General features: G+C 51.3%; 1 protein-coding gene across 1 annotated transcript; it reads left to right on the top strand.

Moving 5' to 3' along the window:
- The first annotated feature begins 2665 nt into the window (after nucleotides 1-2665).
- Nucleotides 2666-18415, top strand: CCDC25 (coiled-coil domain containing 25). The gene is made up of 5 exons (XM_053969547.1): nucleotides 2666-2948; nucleotides 4827-4930; nucleotides 8723-8925; nucleotides 14731-14776; nucleotides 18272-18415. The coding sequence occupies exons 1-5, from the start codon at nucleotides 2666-2668 to the stop codon at nucleotides 18299-18301; spliced, it is 666 nt and encodes a 221-aa protein (XP_053825522.1). The 3' UTR covers nucleotides 18302-18415.
- Nucleotides 18416-20318: the final 1903 nt, after the last annotated feature.

Consider the following 20318-nt stretch of genomic DNA (forward strand, 5'->3'; position numbering starts at 1 on the left):
AAAAAATGGGAAAAACACCGGGGAAATACGGGGGAAAATCCCGGGGGGAAGAAACAGGGAAAAATAGAGAAAAATCCGGGGAAAAAACGGGAAAAAAATGGGAAAAAAAAGGGAAAAAATGGGAAAAACACAGGGGAAAATCCTGGGGGAAAATCCCAGGGGGAAAATCCCGGGGGGAAATCCCGGGAAAAACACGGGGAAAACACGGGGAAAACATGGGGAAAAAAAAGGGAAAAAATAGAGAAAAAATAGGGAAAAATCCGGGGAAAAAATGGGAAAAAAAAGAGGAAAAAATTGGGAAAAAAATGGGGAAAATCCGGGGAAAAAATGGGAAAAAAACGGGGAAAACATGGGAAAAAAACCAGGGAAAACACGGAAAAAAATGGGGAAAAAAATGGGAAAAAAAACGGGAAAAAAATGGGAAAAACATGGGGAAAGAATGGGAAAATCCCGGGAAAGAAATGGGGAAAAAATGGGAAAAAAATGGGGAAAAAAAATGGGAAAAACTGGGGAAAAAAAACTGGAAAAAAACGGGAAAATCCTGGGAAAAATCTGGGAAAAATGGGAAAAGCCGGGAAAAACACAGGAAAAAATCTGGGAAAAAAAACAGGAAGAAAATGGGAAAAACTGGGAAAAAAAATGGGAAAATCCTGGGGAAAATCTGGAAAAATGGGGCGAAATGGGGAAAAAACGGGGAAAAATGGGAAAAACACGGGAAAAAAATGGGAAAAAAGAGGGAAAACCAGGAAAAACACGGGGAAAAATCAGGGAAAAACGGGAAAAAATGGGGAAAAAAATGGGAAAAAATTGGGAAAAACACGGGAAAAAAAGGGGAAAAAAATGGGAAAAAATAGGGAAAAAACGGGGAAAAACGGGGAAAAATGGGAAAAAATGGGGAAAAAATGGGGAAAAAAAGCGGGAAAAAAATGGGAAAAACACAGGAAAAAAAGGGGAAAAACATGGAAAAAAATGGGAAAAAATAGGAAAAATCCGGGAAAAACGGGATAAAATGGGGCGAAATGGGGAAAAAATGGGAAAAAATCGGAAAAAAACAGGAAAAAATGGGAAAAAAAAGCGGGATGAACCGGGAGAAAAATGGGGGAAAATGGGGAAAACTGGGGGAAATGGGGGGAAACTGGGAAAAACTCAGGGAAAGTGGGAAACAAATGGGAAAACTTTTGGGAAAAATGGGAAAACACAGGGAAACAGGAAAATCCCGGGAAAAAATCCGGGGGAAAATGGGAAAAACACGGGGAAAATTCGGGAAAAAAATGGGAAAACCAGTGAAAAAAATGGGAAAAAAGGGGAAAAACATGGGAAAAAAACTGGGAAAACTCGGGGAAAACCGGGAAAAAATGGAAAAAAACTGGGGAAAAAAAAAGGGAAAAACTGGGAAAAAAAACAACGGGAAAAACTGGGGAAAAAATGGGGAAAAAACGGGAAATGGGGAAACCTGGGGGAAATGGGGGGAAACTGGGAAAAACTCAGGGAAAGTGGGAAAAAATGGGAAAAATGGGGGAAAAAATGGGAAAAAACAGGGAAAAATGGGGAAAAAAGAGGGGAAAAATGGGGAAAACTCAGGGAAATTGGGGAAAAATGGGAAAACGGGGAAAGAATGAGAAAAACTGGGAAAATCTTGGAAAAACTGGGGGAAAATGGGGAAAGAAATGGGAAAAAAAACAGGGAAAATGAGAAAACTGGGAAAAACTGGGAAAGAAATGGGAAAAACAGAGGAAAAGTGGGAAAATCTCGGGGAAAAACCGGGAAAATCTGGGGAAAAATGGGAAAAACTTGGGAAAAACCTCGGCAGAAGTTTGGGAAAATCCTTGGGAAAAGGCAGGAATTGGCGGGAAAAGGTGGGAAAAGGCGGGAATTGCCCCAGGAAAAGGCGGGAAACCCCGGGAATTAAGGTGGGAAAAGGCAGGAATTGGCGGGAATGAAGGCGGGAATTGGCGGGAATTGCCAGGAAAAGGCGGGAAAAGATGGGAATTGGCGGGAAACTCCAGGAATGAGGGCGGGAATTGGCGGGAAAAGGTGGGGATTGCCGGGAAAAGGAGGGAATTGACAGGGGGAAAGGCGGGGGGGAATTGGCGGGAAAAGGCAGGAATTGGCGGGAATTGTTCAGGAAGAGGCGGGGAATTGGCGGGAAGCCCCGGAAATGAGGGCGGGAATTGCCGGGGAAAGGTGGGAATTGGCGGGAAAAGGTGGAAATTGGTGGGAAAAGGCGGGGAATTGGCGGGAAAAGGTGGAAATTGGTGGGAAAAGGCGGGAATTGGCGGGAATTGGCGAGAATTGCGGGAAAAGGCAGGAATTGGCGGGAAAAGGCGGGGGATTGGTGGGAAAAGGCGGAGATTGGCGGGAAAAGGCGGGAATTGGCGGGAATTGCTGGGAAAAGGCGGGAAAAGGCGGGGATTGCTCAGGAAGAGGCGGGAATTGGTGGGAAAAGGCGGAGATTGGTGGGAATTGGCGGGAATTGCTCAGGAAGAGGTGGGAATTGCTGGGAAAAGGCGGGAATTGGCGGGAAAAGGCGGGAATTGGCGGGGATTGGCGGGAAAAGGCAGAGATTGGTGGGAATTGGCGGGGATTGCTCAGGAAGAGGCAGGAAAAGGCGGGGAATTGGTGGGAATTGGCGGGAAAAGGCAGGGATTGGTGGGAAGCCCCAGGAATGAGGGCGGGAATTGGTGGGAATTGGCGGGAATTGCTCAGGAAGAGGCGGGGGGAATTGGTGGGAATTGCTGGGAAAAGGTGGGAATTGGTGGGGATTGGCGGGAAAAGGCAGGGATTGGTGGGAATTGGCGGGGATTGGCGGGAAAAGGCGGGGATTGGCGGGAATTGGCGCCGGCGGCTCCCGAATGCCGGGATTTCCCCGCAGGGCCAGACCATGGACGACATCCCCAAGGAGGTGCTGAGCGACTGCGCCCACCTGGTGAAGGCCAACAGCATCCAGGGTACGCCGGGAAACACCGGGAAAAACACCGGGAAAAATGGGAAAAAAACCTGGGAAAGATGGGGGGAAAATGGGAAAAAACCCGGGAAAATGGGAAAAAACCCGGGAAAAATGGGGAAAAACCTGGGAAAAATGGGGAAAAACCTGGGAAAAATGGGAAAAAAAACGGGGAAAAACACGGAGGAAATGGGAAAAAAGGGGAAAAAATGGGAAAAACCTGGGAAAGATGGGGAAAAAATGGGAAAAACCTGGGAAAACCCTGGGAAAGATGGGAAAAAAAAGAGGAAAAAACCTGGGAAAATGGGAAAAAGGGGAAAAAAAACCGGGAAAAATGGGAAAAAACCTGGGAAAGATGGGGAAAAAAACGGGGAAAAACCCGGGAAAAATGGGAAAAAACCCGGGAAAAATGGGGAAAAAAACGGGGAAAAACCCGGGAAAAATGGGAAAAAACCTGGGAAAGATGGGAAAATAGAGGAAAAACTGTGAAAAAACCCAGGGGAAATGGGAAGAAAACAGGGAAAAAATGGGAAAAATATGGGGGAAAAATGGAGGGAAAATGGAAAAAAAAAAAACAGGAAAATTGAGGAAAAACTGGAAAAAAACCCGGGGAAATGGGAAAAAAGGGGAAAAAAAACGGGAAAATTTAGGAAAAACTGAAAAAAAACCTGGGAAAAAATGGGAAGATAGAGGAAAAAACTGTGGAAAAACCCGGGGGAAACGGAAAAAAAACGGGAAAAAAATGGGAAAAATCTGGGAAAGATGGGGGGAAACTGGAAAAAAAAACAGGAAAAATGGGGAAAAACCGGGAAAAAAACGGGGTGAAATGGGAAAAAAGGGGGAAAAAACGGGAAAAATGGGAAAAACCTGGGAAAGATGGGTAGAAGTGGGAAAAAATGGGAAAATTAAGGAAGTGCTGGGAAAAAAAAACGGGAAAAATTGGAAAAAAGGGAAAAAAAAAAAACTGGGAAAAAAATGGGAAAAAAACAGGAAAAAAATGGGAAAAACATGGGGAAAATGGGAAAAAGCACAGGAAAATTGAGGGGAAAATGGGAAAAAAACCTGGGGAAATGGGAAAAAAGGGGAAAAAAAACAGGAAAAAAATGGGGGAAATGGGGAAAAACTGGAAAAAAACCCCGGGGAAAATGGGAAAAAAAACGGGAAAAAAACAGGAGAAAAACGGGGGAAATGGGGAAAAAAATGGAAAAAAAAAACCAGGAAAAAATGGGAATAAACGGGAAAAAAAAACAAGGAAAAATGGGGAATCCCAGGGAAAATGGGAAAAAGCCATTATCCCATTTTATCCCATTTTTTCCCATTTTTCCCTGTTTTTACCCCATTTTTCCCCATTTCCAGGCTGCAAGCTCAGCTTGGTGCCCGTGCTTTATCCCATTTTTCCCATTTTTTCCTGTTTTTTCCCCATTTTTCCCGTTTTTTTCCCCATTTCCAGGCTGCAAGCTCAGCTCGGTGACCGTGCTTTATCCCATTTTTCCCATTTTTTCCCGTTTTTCCCTGTTTTTACCCCGTTTCCAGGCTGCAAGCTGAGCTCGGTGCCCGTGCTTTATCCCATTTTTATCCCATTTTATCCCATTTTTCCCATTTTTCCCGTTTTTTTCCCTATTTCCAGGGTGCAAGCTGAGCTCGGTGACCGTGGTTTATCCCATTTTATCCCATTTTTCCCTGTTTTTCCCATTTTTTCCAGGCTGCAAGCTCAGCTCGGTGTCCGTGCTTTATCCCATTTTTCCCGTTTTTCCCTGTTTTTACCCCATTTTTCCCATTTTCCCAGGCTGCAAGCTGAGCTCGGTGACCGTTCTTTATCCCATTTTATCCCATTTTATCCCGTTTTTCCCTGTTTTTTACCCCATTTTTCCCATTTTCCCAGGCTGCAAGCTGAGCTCGGTGACCGTGGTTTACACGCCCTGGAGCAACCTGCGCAAAACGCCCGACATGGACGTGGGGCAGATCGGCTTCCACCGCAGCAAGGACGTGAGGGAGACTCGGGAATTCACCGGGAATTTGGGAATGGGAATGGGAATTTGGGAATAAACCTGGGAATGCAAGTGGGAATGGGAATTGGAATGGGAGCAATGGGAATGGGAGCAATGGGAGCAGATCGGCTTCCACCGCAGCAAGGACGTGAGGGAAACTCGGGAATTCACTGGGAATGAACCTGGGAATCTGGGAATAAACCTGGGAATGTGGGCATGGGAATGTGGGAATAAACCTGGGAATTTGGGAATAAACCTGGGAATGTGGGAATGAGAATGGGAATGGGAATGGGAACAATGGGAATGGGAGCAATGGGAGCAGATCGGCTTCCACCGCAGCAAGGACGTGAGGGAGACTCAGGAATTAACTGGGAATGTGGGAATAAACCTGGGAATGTGGGAATGGGAATGTGGGAATAAACCTGGGAATGTGGGAATGGGAATGTGGGAATAAACCTGGGAATGGAAATGGGAATGGGAATGGGAGCAATGGGAGCAGATCGGCTTCCACCGCAGCAAGGACGTGAGGGAAACTCGGGAATAAACCTGGGAATAAACCTGGGAATTTGGGAATGGGATTGGCAATGGGAACAATGGGAATGGGAGCAATGGGAGCAGATCGGCTTCCACCGCAGCAAGGACGTGAGGGAAACTCGGGAATAAACTGGGAATAAACCTGGGAATGTGGGAATAAACCTGGGAATGTGGGAATGGGAATGGGAACAATGAGAATTGGGAATGGGAGCAGATCGGCTTCCACCGCAGCAAGGACGTGAGGGAAACTCGGGAATAAACCTGGGAATAAAGCTGGGAATAAAGCTGGGAATTAATCTGGGAATTTGGGAATAAATCTGGGAATAAACCTGGGAATAAACCTGGGAATTTGGGAATAAATATGGAATACAGCTGGGAATAAAGCTGGGAATTAATCTGGGAATTTGGGAATAAACCTGGGAATAAAGCTGGGAATAAACCTGGGAATTTGGGAATAAACCTCGGAATAAAGCTGGGAATTTGGGAATAAAGCTGGGAATTAATCTGGGAATAAAGCTGGGAATAAAGCTGGGAATTTGGGAATAAACCTGGGTATAAACCTGGGAATTTGGGAATAAACCTGGGAATTAATCAGGGAATAAACCTGGGAATAAAGCTGGGAATTAATCTGGGAATAAACCTGGGAATTTGGGAATAAACCTGGGTATAAACCTGGGAATTTGGGTATAAACCTGGGAATTAATCTGGGAATAAAGCTGGGAATTCACCTGGGAATTCAGGAATAAATCCGGGAAGGAGCCCGGGGAGCGGGAATGGGACCAGTGGGAGCAGAACCTCCCCTCGCCACGTCCTGCTCCAATTCCCGTTTTTCCCTGGAATTCCTGCTCTAATTCCCGTTTTTCCCTGGAATTCCTGCTCTAATTCCCGTTTTTCCCTGGAATTCCGGCTTTCCTGGAGCAGAACCCCCCCAGCTCCCGCTCCCGTTCCCGTTTCTCCCGGTTTTCCTGGGAATCCCGGCTGTGCTCGGGGGACGGTGGAGCAGCACAGCCCCGTTCCTCCTGGTTTTATTCCCATTTTTCCTGGATTAATTCCCGGTTTAATTCCCGTTTTTCCTGAATTAATTCAGGTTTAATTCCCCTTTTTCCTTGTTTAATTCCCGTTTTTCCTGGTTTAATTCCCGGTTTAATTCCTGGTGTAATTCCCATTTTTCCTGGATTAATTCCCAGTGTAATTCCCATTTTTCCTGGATTAATTCCCAGTGTAATTCCCATTTTTCCTGGATTAAGTCACAGTTTAATTCTCGTTTTTTCCCGGTTTAATTCTGGTTTAATTCCTGTTTTTCCTGGTTTAATTCCCGGTTTAATTCCCGGTGTAATTCCCGTTTTTTCCTGGATTAATTCCCAGTTTAATTCCTGTTTTTCCTGGTTTAATTCCAGTTTAATTCCTGTTTGTCCTGGATAACTTCTGGTTTACTTCCCGTTTTTCTTGGTTTCATTCCCGGTTTTCCTGTATTAATTCCCAGTGTAATTCCCATTTTTCCTGGATTAATTCCTGGTTTAATTCCTGCTTTTCCCCGGTTTAATTCCCGTTTAATTCCCGGTGTAATTCCCGTTTTTCCCTGGAATTCCCAGTGCCATTCCCGGCTGTGCTCGCTGGCAGTGGAGCGGCACAGCCTCATTTCTCCCGGTGTAATCCCCGCTGGAATTCCCGCTGGAATCCCACTGTAAATCCTGCTGTAATTCCCGCTGTAATTCCTGCTTAATTCCCGCTGTAATCCCACTGTAATCCCACTGTAATTCCTGCTGCAATTCCCACTGTAATTCCTGTGTAATTCCCGCTGTAATCCCACTGTAATTCCCGCTGCAATTCCCACTGTAATCCCGCTGTAATTCCCACTATAACTCCCGCTGTAATTCCCACTGTAATTCCTGCTGTAATCCCGTTTTTCCGCGTTGTTCCCGGTGTTCCTGGGTGTGCTCGGTGCCGGTGCAGGGGCGGCCGTGGGATGTAATTCCCACTGTAATTCCCGCTGTAATTCCCGCTGTAATTCCCGCTGTAATCCCACTGTACTTCCCTCTGTAATCCCACTGTACTTCCCGCTGTAATGCTACTGGAATTCCCGCTGGAATTCCCGCTGGAATTCCCGCTGTAACCCCGGTGTTTTTCCGCGCTGTTCCCAGCATTCCTGGGTGCGCTCGGTGCCGGTGGAGCGGCGGCCATGGGGGGTAATTCCCGCTGTAATTCCCGCTGTAATCCCCACTGTAATCCCCGCTGTAATTCCCGCTGTAATCCCCACTGTAATCCCCGCTGTAATTCCTGCTGTAATTCCCACTGTAATTCCCACTGTAATTCCCGCTGTAATTCCCACTGTAAATCCCTCTGTAATCCTACTGTAATTCCTGCTGTAAATCCCAGTGTAATCCCCGCTGTTATTCCCACTGGAATTCCCATTGTAATTCTGTTTTTCCGCGCTGTTCCCGGCGTTTCCTGGGTGCGCTCGGTGCCAATGCAGCGGCGGCCATGGGGTGTAATCCCCGCTGGAATTCCCGCTGGAATTCCTGCTGTAATTCCCACTGTAATTCCCGTTGTAATTCCCACTGTAATTCCCCCTGTAATTCCCACTGTAATCACTGCTGTAATTCCCACTGTAATTCCCACTGTAATTCCCACTGTAATTCCTGCTGGAATTCCCACTGTAATCCCCATTGTAATTCCTGCTGGAATTCCCACTGTAATCCCCACTGTAATTCCCGCTGTAATTCCCACTGTAATTCCCACTGTAATTCCCGCTGTAATTCCCCCTGTAATTCCCGCTGTAATTCCCGCTGTAATTCCCCCTGTAATTCCCCCTGTAATTCCCACTGTAAATCCCCCTGTAATTCCCACTGTAATTCCCGCTGTAATCCCGTTTTCCCACGCCGTTCCTGGCGTTTCCAGGTGCGCTCGGTGCCGGGGGGAGCGGCGGCCGTAGGGGGTGTAATTCCCGCTGTAATTCCCACTGCAATTCCTGCTGCAATTCCCACTGTAATTCCCGGTGTAATTCCCGCTATAATTCCCGTTGTAATTCCCGCTGTAATTCCCACTGTAATTCCCACGCCGTTCCCGGCGTTGCCAGGTGCGCTTGGTGCCGGTGCAGTGGCAGCCATGGGGTGTAATTCCCCCTGTAATTCCCGCTGTAATCCCGGTGTTTTCCCGCGCCAGGTGCGCTTGGTGCCGGTGGAGCGGCGGCCGTGGGGGGTGTAATTCCCGCTGTAATTCCCGCTGTAATTCCCGCTGTAATTCCCGGCGTTTCCAGGTGCGCTCGGTGACGGTGGAGCGGCGGGCTCCGGAGCAGCTGCGGCGCCTGGAGCGGACGCGCGTCGAGCGCTTCCCCGACCTGGCGGCCGAGCGGCAGAGCCGCGACCGCCTGGAGCGCGGCCGGCAGCGCCGGGAGCTGCGCCAGCAGCGCCGCGAGCAGCGCCTGGAGCAGCGCCGCAAGCAGGAGATGGAGGAGCTACGGTGGGAATGGCCTGGGAATGCCGGGAATGCCAGGGGTGCTGGGGATGTTGGGAATGTTGGGGGTGTTGGGGATGTTTGGAATGTTGGGGATGTTGGGTGCCGGCAGCGCCGGGAACGGCGCCGGGAGCAGCGCTGCAAGCAGGAGATGGAGGAGCTACGGTGGGAATGGCTTGGGAATGTTTGCTGGGAATGCCGGGGGTGTTGGGGATGTTGGGAGTGTTGGGAATGCCGGGAGTGTTGGGGATGTTGGGTGCCGGCAGCGCCGCGAGCAGCGCCTGGAGCAGCGCCGCAAGCAGGAGATGGAGGAGCTACGGTGGGAATTCCAGGAGTGTTGGGAATGCCGGGAATGTTGGGGATGTTTGGCGTGTTGGGGGTGTTGGGAATGTTTGGAATGTTGGGGATGTTGGGCGCCGGCAGCGCCGGGGAACAGCGCCAGGAGCAGCACCGCAAGCAGGAGATGGAGGAGCTACGGTGGGAATGACTTGGGAATGCCGGGAATGTTGGGGATGTTGGGAGTGTTGGGAGTGCTGGGAGTGTTGGTGATGTTGGGTGCCGGCAGTGCCATGAGCAGCGCCGGGAGCAGCGCCGCAAGCAGGAGATGGAGGAGCTACGGTGGGAATGGCCTGGGAATGCCAGGAATGCCGGGGGTGCTGGGGATGTTGGGAATGTTGGGCGTGTTGGGAATGTTGGGGATGTTGGGTGGCAGCAGCGCCGGGAGCTGCGCCTGGAGCAGCGCCGCAAGCAGGAGATGGAGGAGCTACGGTGGGAATTCCAGGAGTGTTGGGAATGCCGGGAGTGTTGGGGATGTTGAGGATGTTGGGGATGTCAGGAATGGTGGGAGTGTTGGGAGTATTGGGGACGTTGGGAGCATTGGGAATGTTCGGGACATTGGGAATGTTGGGAGTGTTGGGAATGTTGGGGATGTTGGGGGCCGGCAGCGCCGGGAGCTGCGCCGGGAGCAGCGCCGCAAGCAGGAGATGGAGGAGCTACGGTGGGAATTCCAGGAGTGTTGGGAATGCCGGGAGTGTTGGGGATGTTTGGCGTGTTGGGGATGTTGGGAATGTTGGGAATGTTTGGAATGTTGGGGATGTTGGGCGCCGGCAGCGCCGGGAACAGCGCCTGGAGCAGCGCCGCAAGCAGGAGATGGAGGAGCTACGGTGGGAATTCCAGGAGTGTTGGGAATGCCGGGAGTGTTGGGGATGTTGAGGATGTTGGGGATGTCAGGAATGTTGGGAGTGTTGGGAGTATTGGGGATGTTGGGAGCATTGGGAATGTTGGGGACGTTGGGAATGTTGGGAGTGTTGGGAATGTCAGGGATGTTGGGGGCCGGCAGCGCCGGGAACAGCGCCTGGAGCAGCGCCGCAAGCAGGAGATGGAGGAGCCAGGGTGGGAACGGCTTGGGAATTTTGGAAATTCCGGGAATGCCGGGAGTGTTGGGAATGCCGGGGACATTGGGGATGTTTGGGATGTCGGGGATGCCGGGAACGTTGGGAACGTTGGGAATGTTGGGGGCCAGGAGCTGTGGGAGCAGCACCGGGAAGAGGAGGTGGAGGAGCTCAGGTGGGAATTCCGGGAGTGTTGGGTGGGAATGTTGGGAATGTTGGGAATGCCAGGGATATTGGGAGTGTTGGGGTTGTTGGGAATGCCAGGGATGTTGGGAATGTTAGGGATGTTGGGAATGTTGGGGATGTTGGGTGCCGGCAGCGCCGGGAGCAGCGCCTGGAGCAGCGCCGCAAGCAGGAGATGGAGGAGCTACGGTGGGAATTCCAGGAGTGTTGGGAATGCCGGGAATGTTGGGGATGTTGGGGATGCCGGGGATGTCAGGAATGGTGGGAGTGTTGGGAGTATTGGGGATGTTGGGAGCATTGGGGATGTTGGGGACGTTGGGAATGTTGGGAGTGTTGGGAATGTTGGGGATGTTGGGGGCCGGCAGCGCCGGGGAACAGCGCCTGGAGCAGCGCCGCAAGCAGGAGATGGAGGAGCCAGGGTGGGAACGGCTTGGGAATTTTGGAAATTCCGGGAATGCCGGGAGTGTTGGGAATGCCGGGGACATTGGGGATGTCGGGGATGCCGGGAACGTTGGGAACGTTGGGAATGTTGGGGGCCAGGAGCTGTGGGAGCAGCACCAGGAAAAGGAGGTGGAGGAGCTCAGGTGGGAATTCCGGGAGTGTTGGGTGGGAATGTTGGGAATGTTGGGAATGCCAGGGATATTGGGAGTGTTGGGGTTGTTGGGAATGCCAGGGATGTTGGGAATGTTGGGGATGTTGGGTGCCGGCAGCGCCGGGAACGGCGACGGGAGCTGCGCCACAAGCAGGAGATGGAGGAGCTACGGTGGGAATTTCGGGAATGTTGGGAGTGTTGGGGATGCCGGGAATGCTGCAGATGTTGGGAATGCCGGGAATGCCGGGGATGCCGGGGATGTTGGGGGCCGGCAGCGCCGGGAACAGCGCCTGGAGCAGCGCTGCAAGCAGGAGATGGAGGAGCTACGGTGGGAATTCCAGGAGTGTTGGGAATGCCGGGAGTGTTGGGGATGTTTGGCGTGTTGGGGATGTTGGGAATGTTGGGAATGTTTGGAATGTTGGGGATGTTGGGCGCCGGCAGCGCCGGGAACAGCGCCTGGAGCAGCGCCGCAAGCAGGAGATGGAGGAGCTACGGTGGGAATGGCCTGGGAATGCCGGGAATGCCGGGGGTGTTGGGGATGTTGGGGGTGTTGGGGGTGTTGGGAGTGTTGGGAATGTTGGGGATGTTGGGTGCCGGCAGCACCGGGAGCTGCACCGGCAGCGCCGCCAACGGCGCCTGGAGCAGCGCCGCAAGCAGGAGATGGAGGAGCTACGGTGGGAATGGCCTGGGAATGCCAGGAATGCCGGGGGTGTTGGGGATGTTGGGGGTGTTGGGAATGTTGGGAGTGTTGGGAACGTTGGGGATGTTGGGTGCCGGCAGCACCGGGAGCAACGCCTGGAAATGCACCAGGAACGGGAGATGGAGGAGCTCCGGTGGGAATGGCTTGGGAATGCCGGGAATGTTTGGGATGTTGGGAGTGTCGGGGATGTCGGGAATGTTGGGGATGTTGGGAATGCCGGGAATGTTTGGGATGCCGGGGACGTTGGGGATGCCGGGGATGTTGGGAGTGTTGGGAATGCTGGGGGTGTTGGGAATGTTGAGGATGTTGGGAATGTTGGGTGCCGGCAGCGCCGGGAGCTGCGCCGCAAGCAGGAGATGGAGGAGCTCCGGTGGGAATGGCTTGGGAATTCCGGGAGTGTTGTCAGTGTTTGGGATGTTGGGAATGTTGAGGACGTTGGGAATGTTGGGGATGCCAAGAGTATTGGGGGGTGTCGGGGATGTTGGGAATGCCGGGAGCTGCGGGAGCAGCACCGGGAAGAGGAGATGGAGAAGCTCAGGTGGGAATTCCGGGAGCGTTGGGTGGGAATGTTGGGAATGCCGGGGATATTGGGAGTGTTGGGAATGTTGGGGATGCCAGGGATGTTGGGAATGTTGGGGATGTTGGGAATGCCGGGAATGTTTGGGATGTTTGGGATGCCGGGGACATTGGGGATGCCGGGAATGCCGGGAGTGTTGGGAATGCCGGGGGATGTTGGGAGTGTCGGGAATTCTGGGAATGTTGGGGATGGACAGGAGATGGAGGAGCTCAGGTGAAAACGAGTGCCGGGAATGCCGGGAATACCAGGAGTGCCGGGAATTCCAGGAACGTTGGGGGTGTGAGGAATTCTGGGGATGTTGGGATTGTCGGGGACGTTGGGAATATCGGGAATTCCAGGGGTGTTGGGAGTGTCAGGGATGTTGGGAGTGTCGGGAATTCTGGGAATGTTGGGAATGGACAGGAGATGGAGGAGCTCAGGTGGGTGGGAATGAGTGCCAGGAATGCCGGGAATGTCGGGAATTCCAGGGATGTTGGGAGTGTCGGGAATTCTGGGAATGTTGGGAATTCTGGGAATGCCGGGAATGTTGGGAATGCCGGGAATTCCAGGAACGCTGACTGGCGGCAGCTGCAGGAACAGCGCTGGGAACTGCGCCAGGAATGTTTTTTGGGAATGTTGGGAATGTTTGTTGACGATGTTTGGTGGGAATTCCGGGAAAGCTTGGTGGGAATGTCTGGTGGGAATGTTTGCTTGGAATTCCGGGAATGTTTGGTGGGAATTCTGGGAATGTTGGGTGGGAATTCTGGGAATGTTGGGTGGGAATGTTTGGTGAGAATTCTGGGAATGTTTGGTGGGAATTCCAGGAATATTTGGTGGGAATTCTGGAAATGTTTGGTTGGAATTCCGGGAATGTTCAGTGGGAATTCTGGGAATGTTTGGTGGGAATTCTGGGAATGTTGGATGAGAATGTTGGGAATGTTGGGTGGGAATGTTTGGTGGGAATTCTGGGAATGTTTGGTGGGAATTCCAGGAATGTTTGGTGGAAATTCCGGGAATGTTTGGTTGGAATTCCAGGAATGTTTGGTGGGAATTTCAGGAATGTTTGGTGGGAATTCCGGGATCGGAGCTCCTGGGGGTTTTCCCAGGACAATCCCGGCTTCGGTCGGGGAGTGGGACTGGGAGAGCTGGAATTGCCTCGGGAATTCCCTCTGGAATTGGGTCTGGAATTCCTCAATTCCCTCTGGAATTCCATGTGGAATTGCCCTGGAATTAACCCTGGATGCCCCTGGAATTGCCTCGGGAATTCTCTCTGGAATTCCCTTTGGAATTCCTCAGTTCCCTCTGGAATGCCTTTGGAATTTCCCCTGGAATTCTCTCTGGAACTGCCCTTGGAATTTCCTCCATTCCCTCTGGAATTCCCTCTGGAATTCCCCCTGGAGCTTTCCCAGGATTCCTCCTGCTCCCCCCGGAATTCCGGATCCCGGATAACCGGGAATGCGAGGCCGGGATGTGCCGGGAGTTCAGCCCCAGGGATTTGGGAATTTGGGATTCCCAGGATTCCCTCGGGAGCTTCCCCGAGCTCCACAAAAATTGGGATTGAAGGAAATCCGGGATTTTCCCGGGATTCAGGCTCGGAAAGCCGGGATCAAAATCCCAAATCCGGGATTTTCCCAGGATCCAGGCTCGGAAATCCGGGATCGGGATCCCAAATCTGGGATTTTCCTGATCCAAGCTCGGAAAGCCGGGATTGAAATCCCAAATCCGGAATTTTCCTGATCCAAGCTCAGAAAGCCGGGATCAGGATCCCAAATCCAGGATTTTCCTGATCCAAGCTCGGAAAGCCGGGATCAAAATCCCAAGTCCGGGATTTTCCTGATCCAAGCTCAGAAATCCGGGATTTTCCTGGATCCAGGCTCGGAAAGCCGGGATCGAAATCCCAAATCCGGGATTTTCCCGGGATCCAGGCTCGGAAATCCGGGATTGGAATCCCAATTCCAGGATTTTCCTGATTCAGGCTCAGAAAGCCGGGATCAGGATCCCAAATCTGGGATTTTCCTGGCTCCAGGCTCAGAAAACCAGGATCGGTTTCCCAAATCCAGGATTTTCCTGATCCAAGCTCGGAAAGCCGGGATTGAAATCCCAAATCCAGGATTTTCCTGGATCCAGGCTCGGAAATCCGGGATCAGGATCCCAAATCCAGGATTTTCCTGATCCAAGCTCGGAAAGCCGGGGTTGAAATCCCAAATCCGGAATTTTCCTGGGTCCAGGCTCGGAAAGCCGGGATCGAAATCCCAAATCCGGGATTTCCCAGCTGGGAGATCCCGCAGGTTTTTTGGGGAAAAGGGGATTGCGGGGTGAAGGGTGAGGGGCGGAATTCCGGAGGGAAAACCCTCGGGAATCGCGGGATCACGGGGAATTGTCCCCGCAGGAGCTACTCGTCCCTGATGAAGGCCGAGAACATGTCCTCCAACCAGGTGAGGCGGCCGGAATTCCGGGAATTCCCTGGGAACGGGGCGGGATAACTCCGGGAATTCCCTGGGAACGGGATGGGAAATCCTTGGGATAACTCTGGGATAACTCCGGGAATTCCCTGGGAAAGGGTTGGGAAATCCTTGGGATAACTCCGGGAATTCTTTGGGATAACTCCGGGAATTCCCTGGGAAAGGGTTGGGATAACTCCGGGAATTCTTTGGGATAACTCCGGGAATTCCCTGGGAAAGGGTTGGGAAATCCTTGGGATAACTCTGGGATAACTCTGGGAATTCCCTGGGAAAGGGTTGGGATAACTCTGGGAATTCTTTGGGATAACTCCGGGAATTCCCTGGGAAAAGGATGGGAAATCCTTGGGATAACTCCGGGAATTCTTTGGGATAACTCCAGGAATTCCTTGGGATAACTCTGGGAATTCCCTGGGAAAAGGATGGGAATTTCTTGGGATAATAATTCCAGGAATTCCTTGAGATAACTCCGGGAATTTCCTGGGATAACTCTGGGATAACTCCAGGAATTCTTTGGGATAACTCCAGGAATTCCTTGGGATAACTCCGGGAATTCCCTGGGATAACTCTGGGATAACTCCAGGAATTCTTTGGGATAACTCCAGGAATTCCTTGGGATAACTCTGGGAATTCCCTGGGATAACTCTGGGATAACTCCAGGAATTCTTTGGGATAATTCCATGAATTCTCTGGGAAAAGGACGGGATACATCCGGGAATTCCCTGGGATAACTCTGGGAATTTCCTGGGAAAGGGTTGGGATAACTCTGGGAATTCTTTGGAATAACTCCAGGAATTCTTTGGGATAATTCTGGGAATTCTCTGAGAAAAGGACGAGATACTTACGGGAATTCCTTGGGAAAGGGTTGGGATAACTCTGGGAATTTCTTGGGATAACTCTGGGAATTCTTTGGGATAACTCCGGGAATTCCCTGGGAAAAGGACGGGATAATTCTGGGAATTCCTTAGGAATGGGAATGGTGGGATTGGGAATAACGGGATTGGTGGGAATGGGATTGGGATTAATGGGATGGGAACAGTGGGATTGGGAATTATGGGAATACCGGGAAGGACCGGGAATAACGGGAATGGGAATGATGGGAATGAGAATTCCTGGAACTCCAGACCCCAAAGTGTCCCCACGGGAATTCCCCCAGTCCCACATTCCCAAAATCCCAAATTCCCCAATTCCCAAACTCCCAAATCCCCCCATTCCCAAATTCCCAAATTTCCATTCCCACATTGCCATTCCCAAACTCCCGAATTCCCCAATTCCCAATTCTCCCATTCCCAAATTCCCGCATTCCTAAATTCCCCCATTCCCAATTCCTGAATTCCCAATTCCCAAATCCCCAATTCCCAAATTCCTGCATTCCCAAATTCCCAAATTCTCATTCCCAAATTCCCCAATTCCCAAATTCCCGCATTCCTAAATTCCCCAATTCCCCCATTCACACATTCCCAATTCCTGCATTCCCAATTCCCCGCATTCCCAAATTCCCACATTCCTAAATTCCCCCATTTCCCCCATTAATTCCCCAATTCCCGCATTCCAAATTCCCAATTCCTGCATTCCCGCATTCCCAAATCCCATTTCCGCCATTCCCATTTCCGCCATTCCCAATTCCCCCATTCCCAATTCCCCCATTCCCAATTCCCAAATTCCCAATTCCCAAATTCCCAAATTCCCCCATTCCCCCATTCCCAAACTCCTGCATTCCCAATTCCCAATTCCCGCATTCCCAAATTCCCCCATGCCCGATTCTCCCATTCCCAAATTCCCGCATTCCCAATTTTCCCAATTCCCGCATTCCCAATTCCCCCATTCCCAATTCCCAAATTCCCCCAAATCTGCAATTCCCCCGTTCCCAAATCCCCCATTCCCAATTCCCCCATTCCCAATTCCCAAATTCCCCAAATCCCCAAATTCCTTCAAATCCGCAATTCCCCCATTCCCAAATTCCCGCATTCCCAATTCCCACATTCCCGAATTCCCAATTCCCGCATTCCCAAATCCGCAATTCCCCCATTCCCAAATCCCCCATTCCCTCATTCCCAAATCCCCCATTCCCTCATTCACAAATTCCCAAATTCTCATTCGCATTCCCAGTTCCCCCATTCCCAAATCCCCGCATTCCCGAATTCCCGCATTCCCGCGTTCCCCAATTCCCAATTCCCAAATTCCCGCATTCCCAATTCCCCCATTCCCAATTCCCAAATTCCCCAAATCCCCAAATTCCCCCAAATCCGCAATTCCCCCATTCCCAAATTCCCGCATTCCCAATTCCCCCATTCCCAATTCCCAAATTCCCCCATTCCCCCATTCCCAAACTCCTGCATTCCCAAATCCACAATTCCCGCATTCCCAAATTCCCCCATGCCCGATTCTCCCATTCCCAAATTCCCGCATTCCCAATTTTCCCAATTCCCAATTCCCGCATTCCCAATTCCCCCATTCCCAATTCCCAAATTCCCCCAAATCTGCAATTCCCCCATTCCCAAATCCCCCATTCCCAATTCCCCCATTCCCAATTCCCAAATTCCCCAAATCCCCAAATTCCTTCAAATCCGCAATTCCCCCATTCCCAAATTCCCGCATTCCCAATTCCCACATTCCCGAATTCCCAATTCCCGCATTCCCAAATCCGCAATTCCCCCATTCCCAAATCCCCCATTCCCCCATTCCCAAATTCCCGAATTCCCCATTCCCAAATTCCCAAATTCTCATTCCCATTCCCAGTTCCCCCATTCCCAAATCCCCGCATTCCCGAATTCCCGCATTCCTGCGTTCCCCAATTCCCAATTCCCAAATTCCCGCATTCCCAATTCCCCCATTCCCAATTCCCAAATTCCCCAAATCCCCAAATTCCCCCAAATCCGCAATTCCCCCATTCCCAAATTCCCGCATTCCCAATTCCCCCATTCCCAAATTCCCAAATTCCCCCATTCCCCCATTCCCAAACTCCTGCATTCCCAAATTCCCAATTCCCCCATTCCCAAATTCTCGCATTCCCAAATACCCAAATTCTCCCATTCCCAAATTCCCCCATTCCCAAATCCCCACATTCCCGAATTCCCGCATTCCCGCGTTCCCAATTCCCCACATTCCCGAATTCCCAAATCCCCCATTCCCAAATTCCCACATTCCCAAATTCTCATTCCCAAATTCCCGATTTCCCAATTCCTGCATTCCCGCATTCCCAAATTCCCAATTCCCCCATTCCCAAATTCCCCCATTCCCCAAATTCCTGCATTCCAAATTCCCCAATTCCTGAATTCCCAATTCCCCCATTCCCAAATCCCCAATTCCAGTATTCCCGAATTCCCAATTCCCCCATTCCCAAACTCCTGCATTCCCAAATTCCCAAACTCCCGCATTCCCAAATTCCCCCATTCCCAATTCCCGAATTCCCCCATTCCCAATTCCCGCATTCCCGCATTCCCATCCCCGGCATTCCCGCTTTTCCCGCAGGACGGGAACGACTCGGACGATTTCATGTGAGGCTCCCGGGAATTCCCGAATTCCCGCGCCCAACAAAGCCCGCGGGGAGCCGGAGCCGCTTCTGGAATTCTTGCGCCGGGAATCGCCGGGAATCGGGGAGGGGGGGTTGGGAATTCCGGGATTTGTCCCTCGGGGTCGCGCGGAATTCCGGGTGGGGGCGTGGGGATGGGAGCGGGGAGGGGTTTGGGAGGGGGGAAAAAATGGGAAAATGTGGGGGGAAAAATGGGGGGAAATGGGGAAAAACTGGGAAAAAAACAGGGAAAAAATGGGGGGAAAAGCAGGGAAAACTGGGAAAAAAGAGGAAAAGCAGGGAAAACTGGGAAAAAATGGGGGGAAAAGCAGGGAAAACTGGGGGGAAAAAGAGGAAAAGCAGGAAAAACTGGAGGAAAATGAGGAAAACTGGGAAAAATTGGTGGAAAACTGGGAAAAAAATGGGGGGGAAAATGGGGAAAAAATGGGGGGGGAAATGGGGAAAAAATGGGGAAACTGGGAAAAAAACTGGGAAAAAATGGGGAAAAACTGGGAAAAATGGCGGGGAAAACTGGGAAAAAATGGGGGAAAATGGGGAAAAACTGGGAAAAACCAGAAAAAATTGGGAGAAAAATGGGGGAAAACTGGGAGAAAACAGGGGAAAACAAGGAAAAATGGGGAGAAAACCGGGAAAAAACAGGAAAAACTGAAAAAATGGGAAAACCCAGGAAAACTGGGAAAACTGGGGGAAAAGCTGGGAAAATCCAGGAGAAACTGGGGACAACCAGGAAAACCTGCCGGGATTTGGGATCCCCTAAATCCGCGTTTGGGATCCCCTAAAAGTGGGATTTGAGATTCCCTAAAGCCGGGATTTGGGATTTGGGATCCGGGATGATGGAAGGGGAATGGGATCCCCTAAAAGTGGGATTTGGGATTCCCTAAATTGGGATTTGGGATCTGGGGAATCCCCTAAATCCAGGATTTGGGATCCCCTAAAACTGAGATTTGGGATCCGGGTCTGGCTCCGCCCATCGGAATTCTGGGGTTTGGGATCCGAGTTCGGGATGAGGGAAGGGGCGATGGGAACCCCTAAAGCCGGGATTTGGGATCCCCCTAAATCTGGGATTTGGGATCTGGGATGAGGGAAGGGGGAATGGGATCCCCTAAATCCGGGATTTGGGATCCCCTAAAACTGAGATTTGGGATCCGGGTCCGGCTCCGCCCATCGGAATTCTGGGGTTTGGGATCCGAGTTCGGGATGAGGGAAGGGGCGATGGGATCCCCTAAAACCGGGATTTGGGATCCCCCCAATCAGGATTTGGGATCCGGGATGAGGGGAATCCCCTAAATCCGGGATTTGGGATCCCCTAAAACTGAGATTTGGGATCCGGGTCTGGCTCCGTCCATCGGAATTCTGGGGTTTGGGATCCCCTAAATCGGGATTTGGGATCTGGGATGAGGGAAGGAGGAATGGGATCCCGTAAATCTGGGATTTGGGATCCCCTAAAACTGAGATTTGGGATCCGGGTCCGGCTCTGTCCATCGAAATTCTGGGATTTGGGATCCCCTAAATTGGGAGAGGGAAGGGGCGATGGGATCCCCTAAAGCTGGAATTTGGGATCCCCCCAATCAGGATTTGGGATCCGGGATGAGGGGAATCCCCTAAATCCAGGATTTGGGATCCCCTAAAACTGAGATTTGGGATCCGGGTCCGGCTTCGTCCATCGGAATTCTGGGGTTTGGGATCCGAGTTCGGGATGAGGGAAGGGGCGATGGGATCCCCTAAAGCCGGGATTTGGGATCCCCCTAAATCTGGGATTTGGGATCTGGGATGAGGGGAATCCCCTAAATCCGGGATTTGGGATCCCCTAAAACTGAGATTTGGGATCCGGGTCCGGCTCCGTCCATCGGAATTCTGGGGTTTGGGATCCCCTAAATCTGGGATTTGGGATCTGGGATGAGGGAAGGGGGAATGGGATCCCCTAAATCCGGGATTTGGGATCCCCTAAAACTGAGATTTGGGATCCGGGTCCGGCTCCGCCCATCG

Source organism: Vidua macroura, unplaced genomic scaffold (genome assembly GCF_024509145.1).
Source record: "Vidua macroura isolate BioBank_ID:100142 unplaced genomic scaffold, ASM2450914v1 whyUn_scaffold_237, whole genome shotgun sequence".
NCBI lineage: Eukaryota > Metazoa > Chordata > Aves > Passeriformes > Viduidae > Vidua > Vidua macroura.

Bases quoted from the DNA above. Each gene is read 5' to 3' on its own strand.
- CCDC25 (XM_053969547.1), top strand. From the start codon at position 2,666: ATGAGGGCGGGAATTGGTGGGAATTGGCGGGAATTGCTCAGGAAGAGG. The intron at 4,931-8,722 runs GTGAGGGAGACT...CGGCGTTTCCAG, and splicing joins GCTTCCACCGCAGCAAGGAC to GTGCGCTCGGTGACGGTGGA. The intron at 14,777-18,271 runs GTGAGGCGGCCG...CTTTTCCCGCAG, and splicing joins AGAACATGTCCTCCAACCAG to GACGGGAACGACTCGGACGA.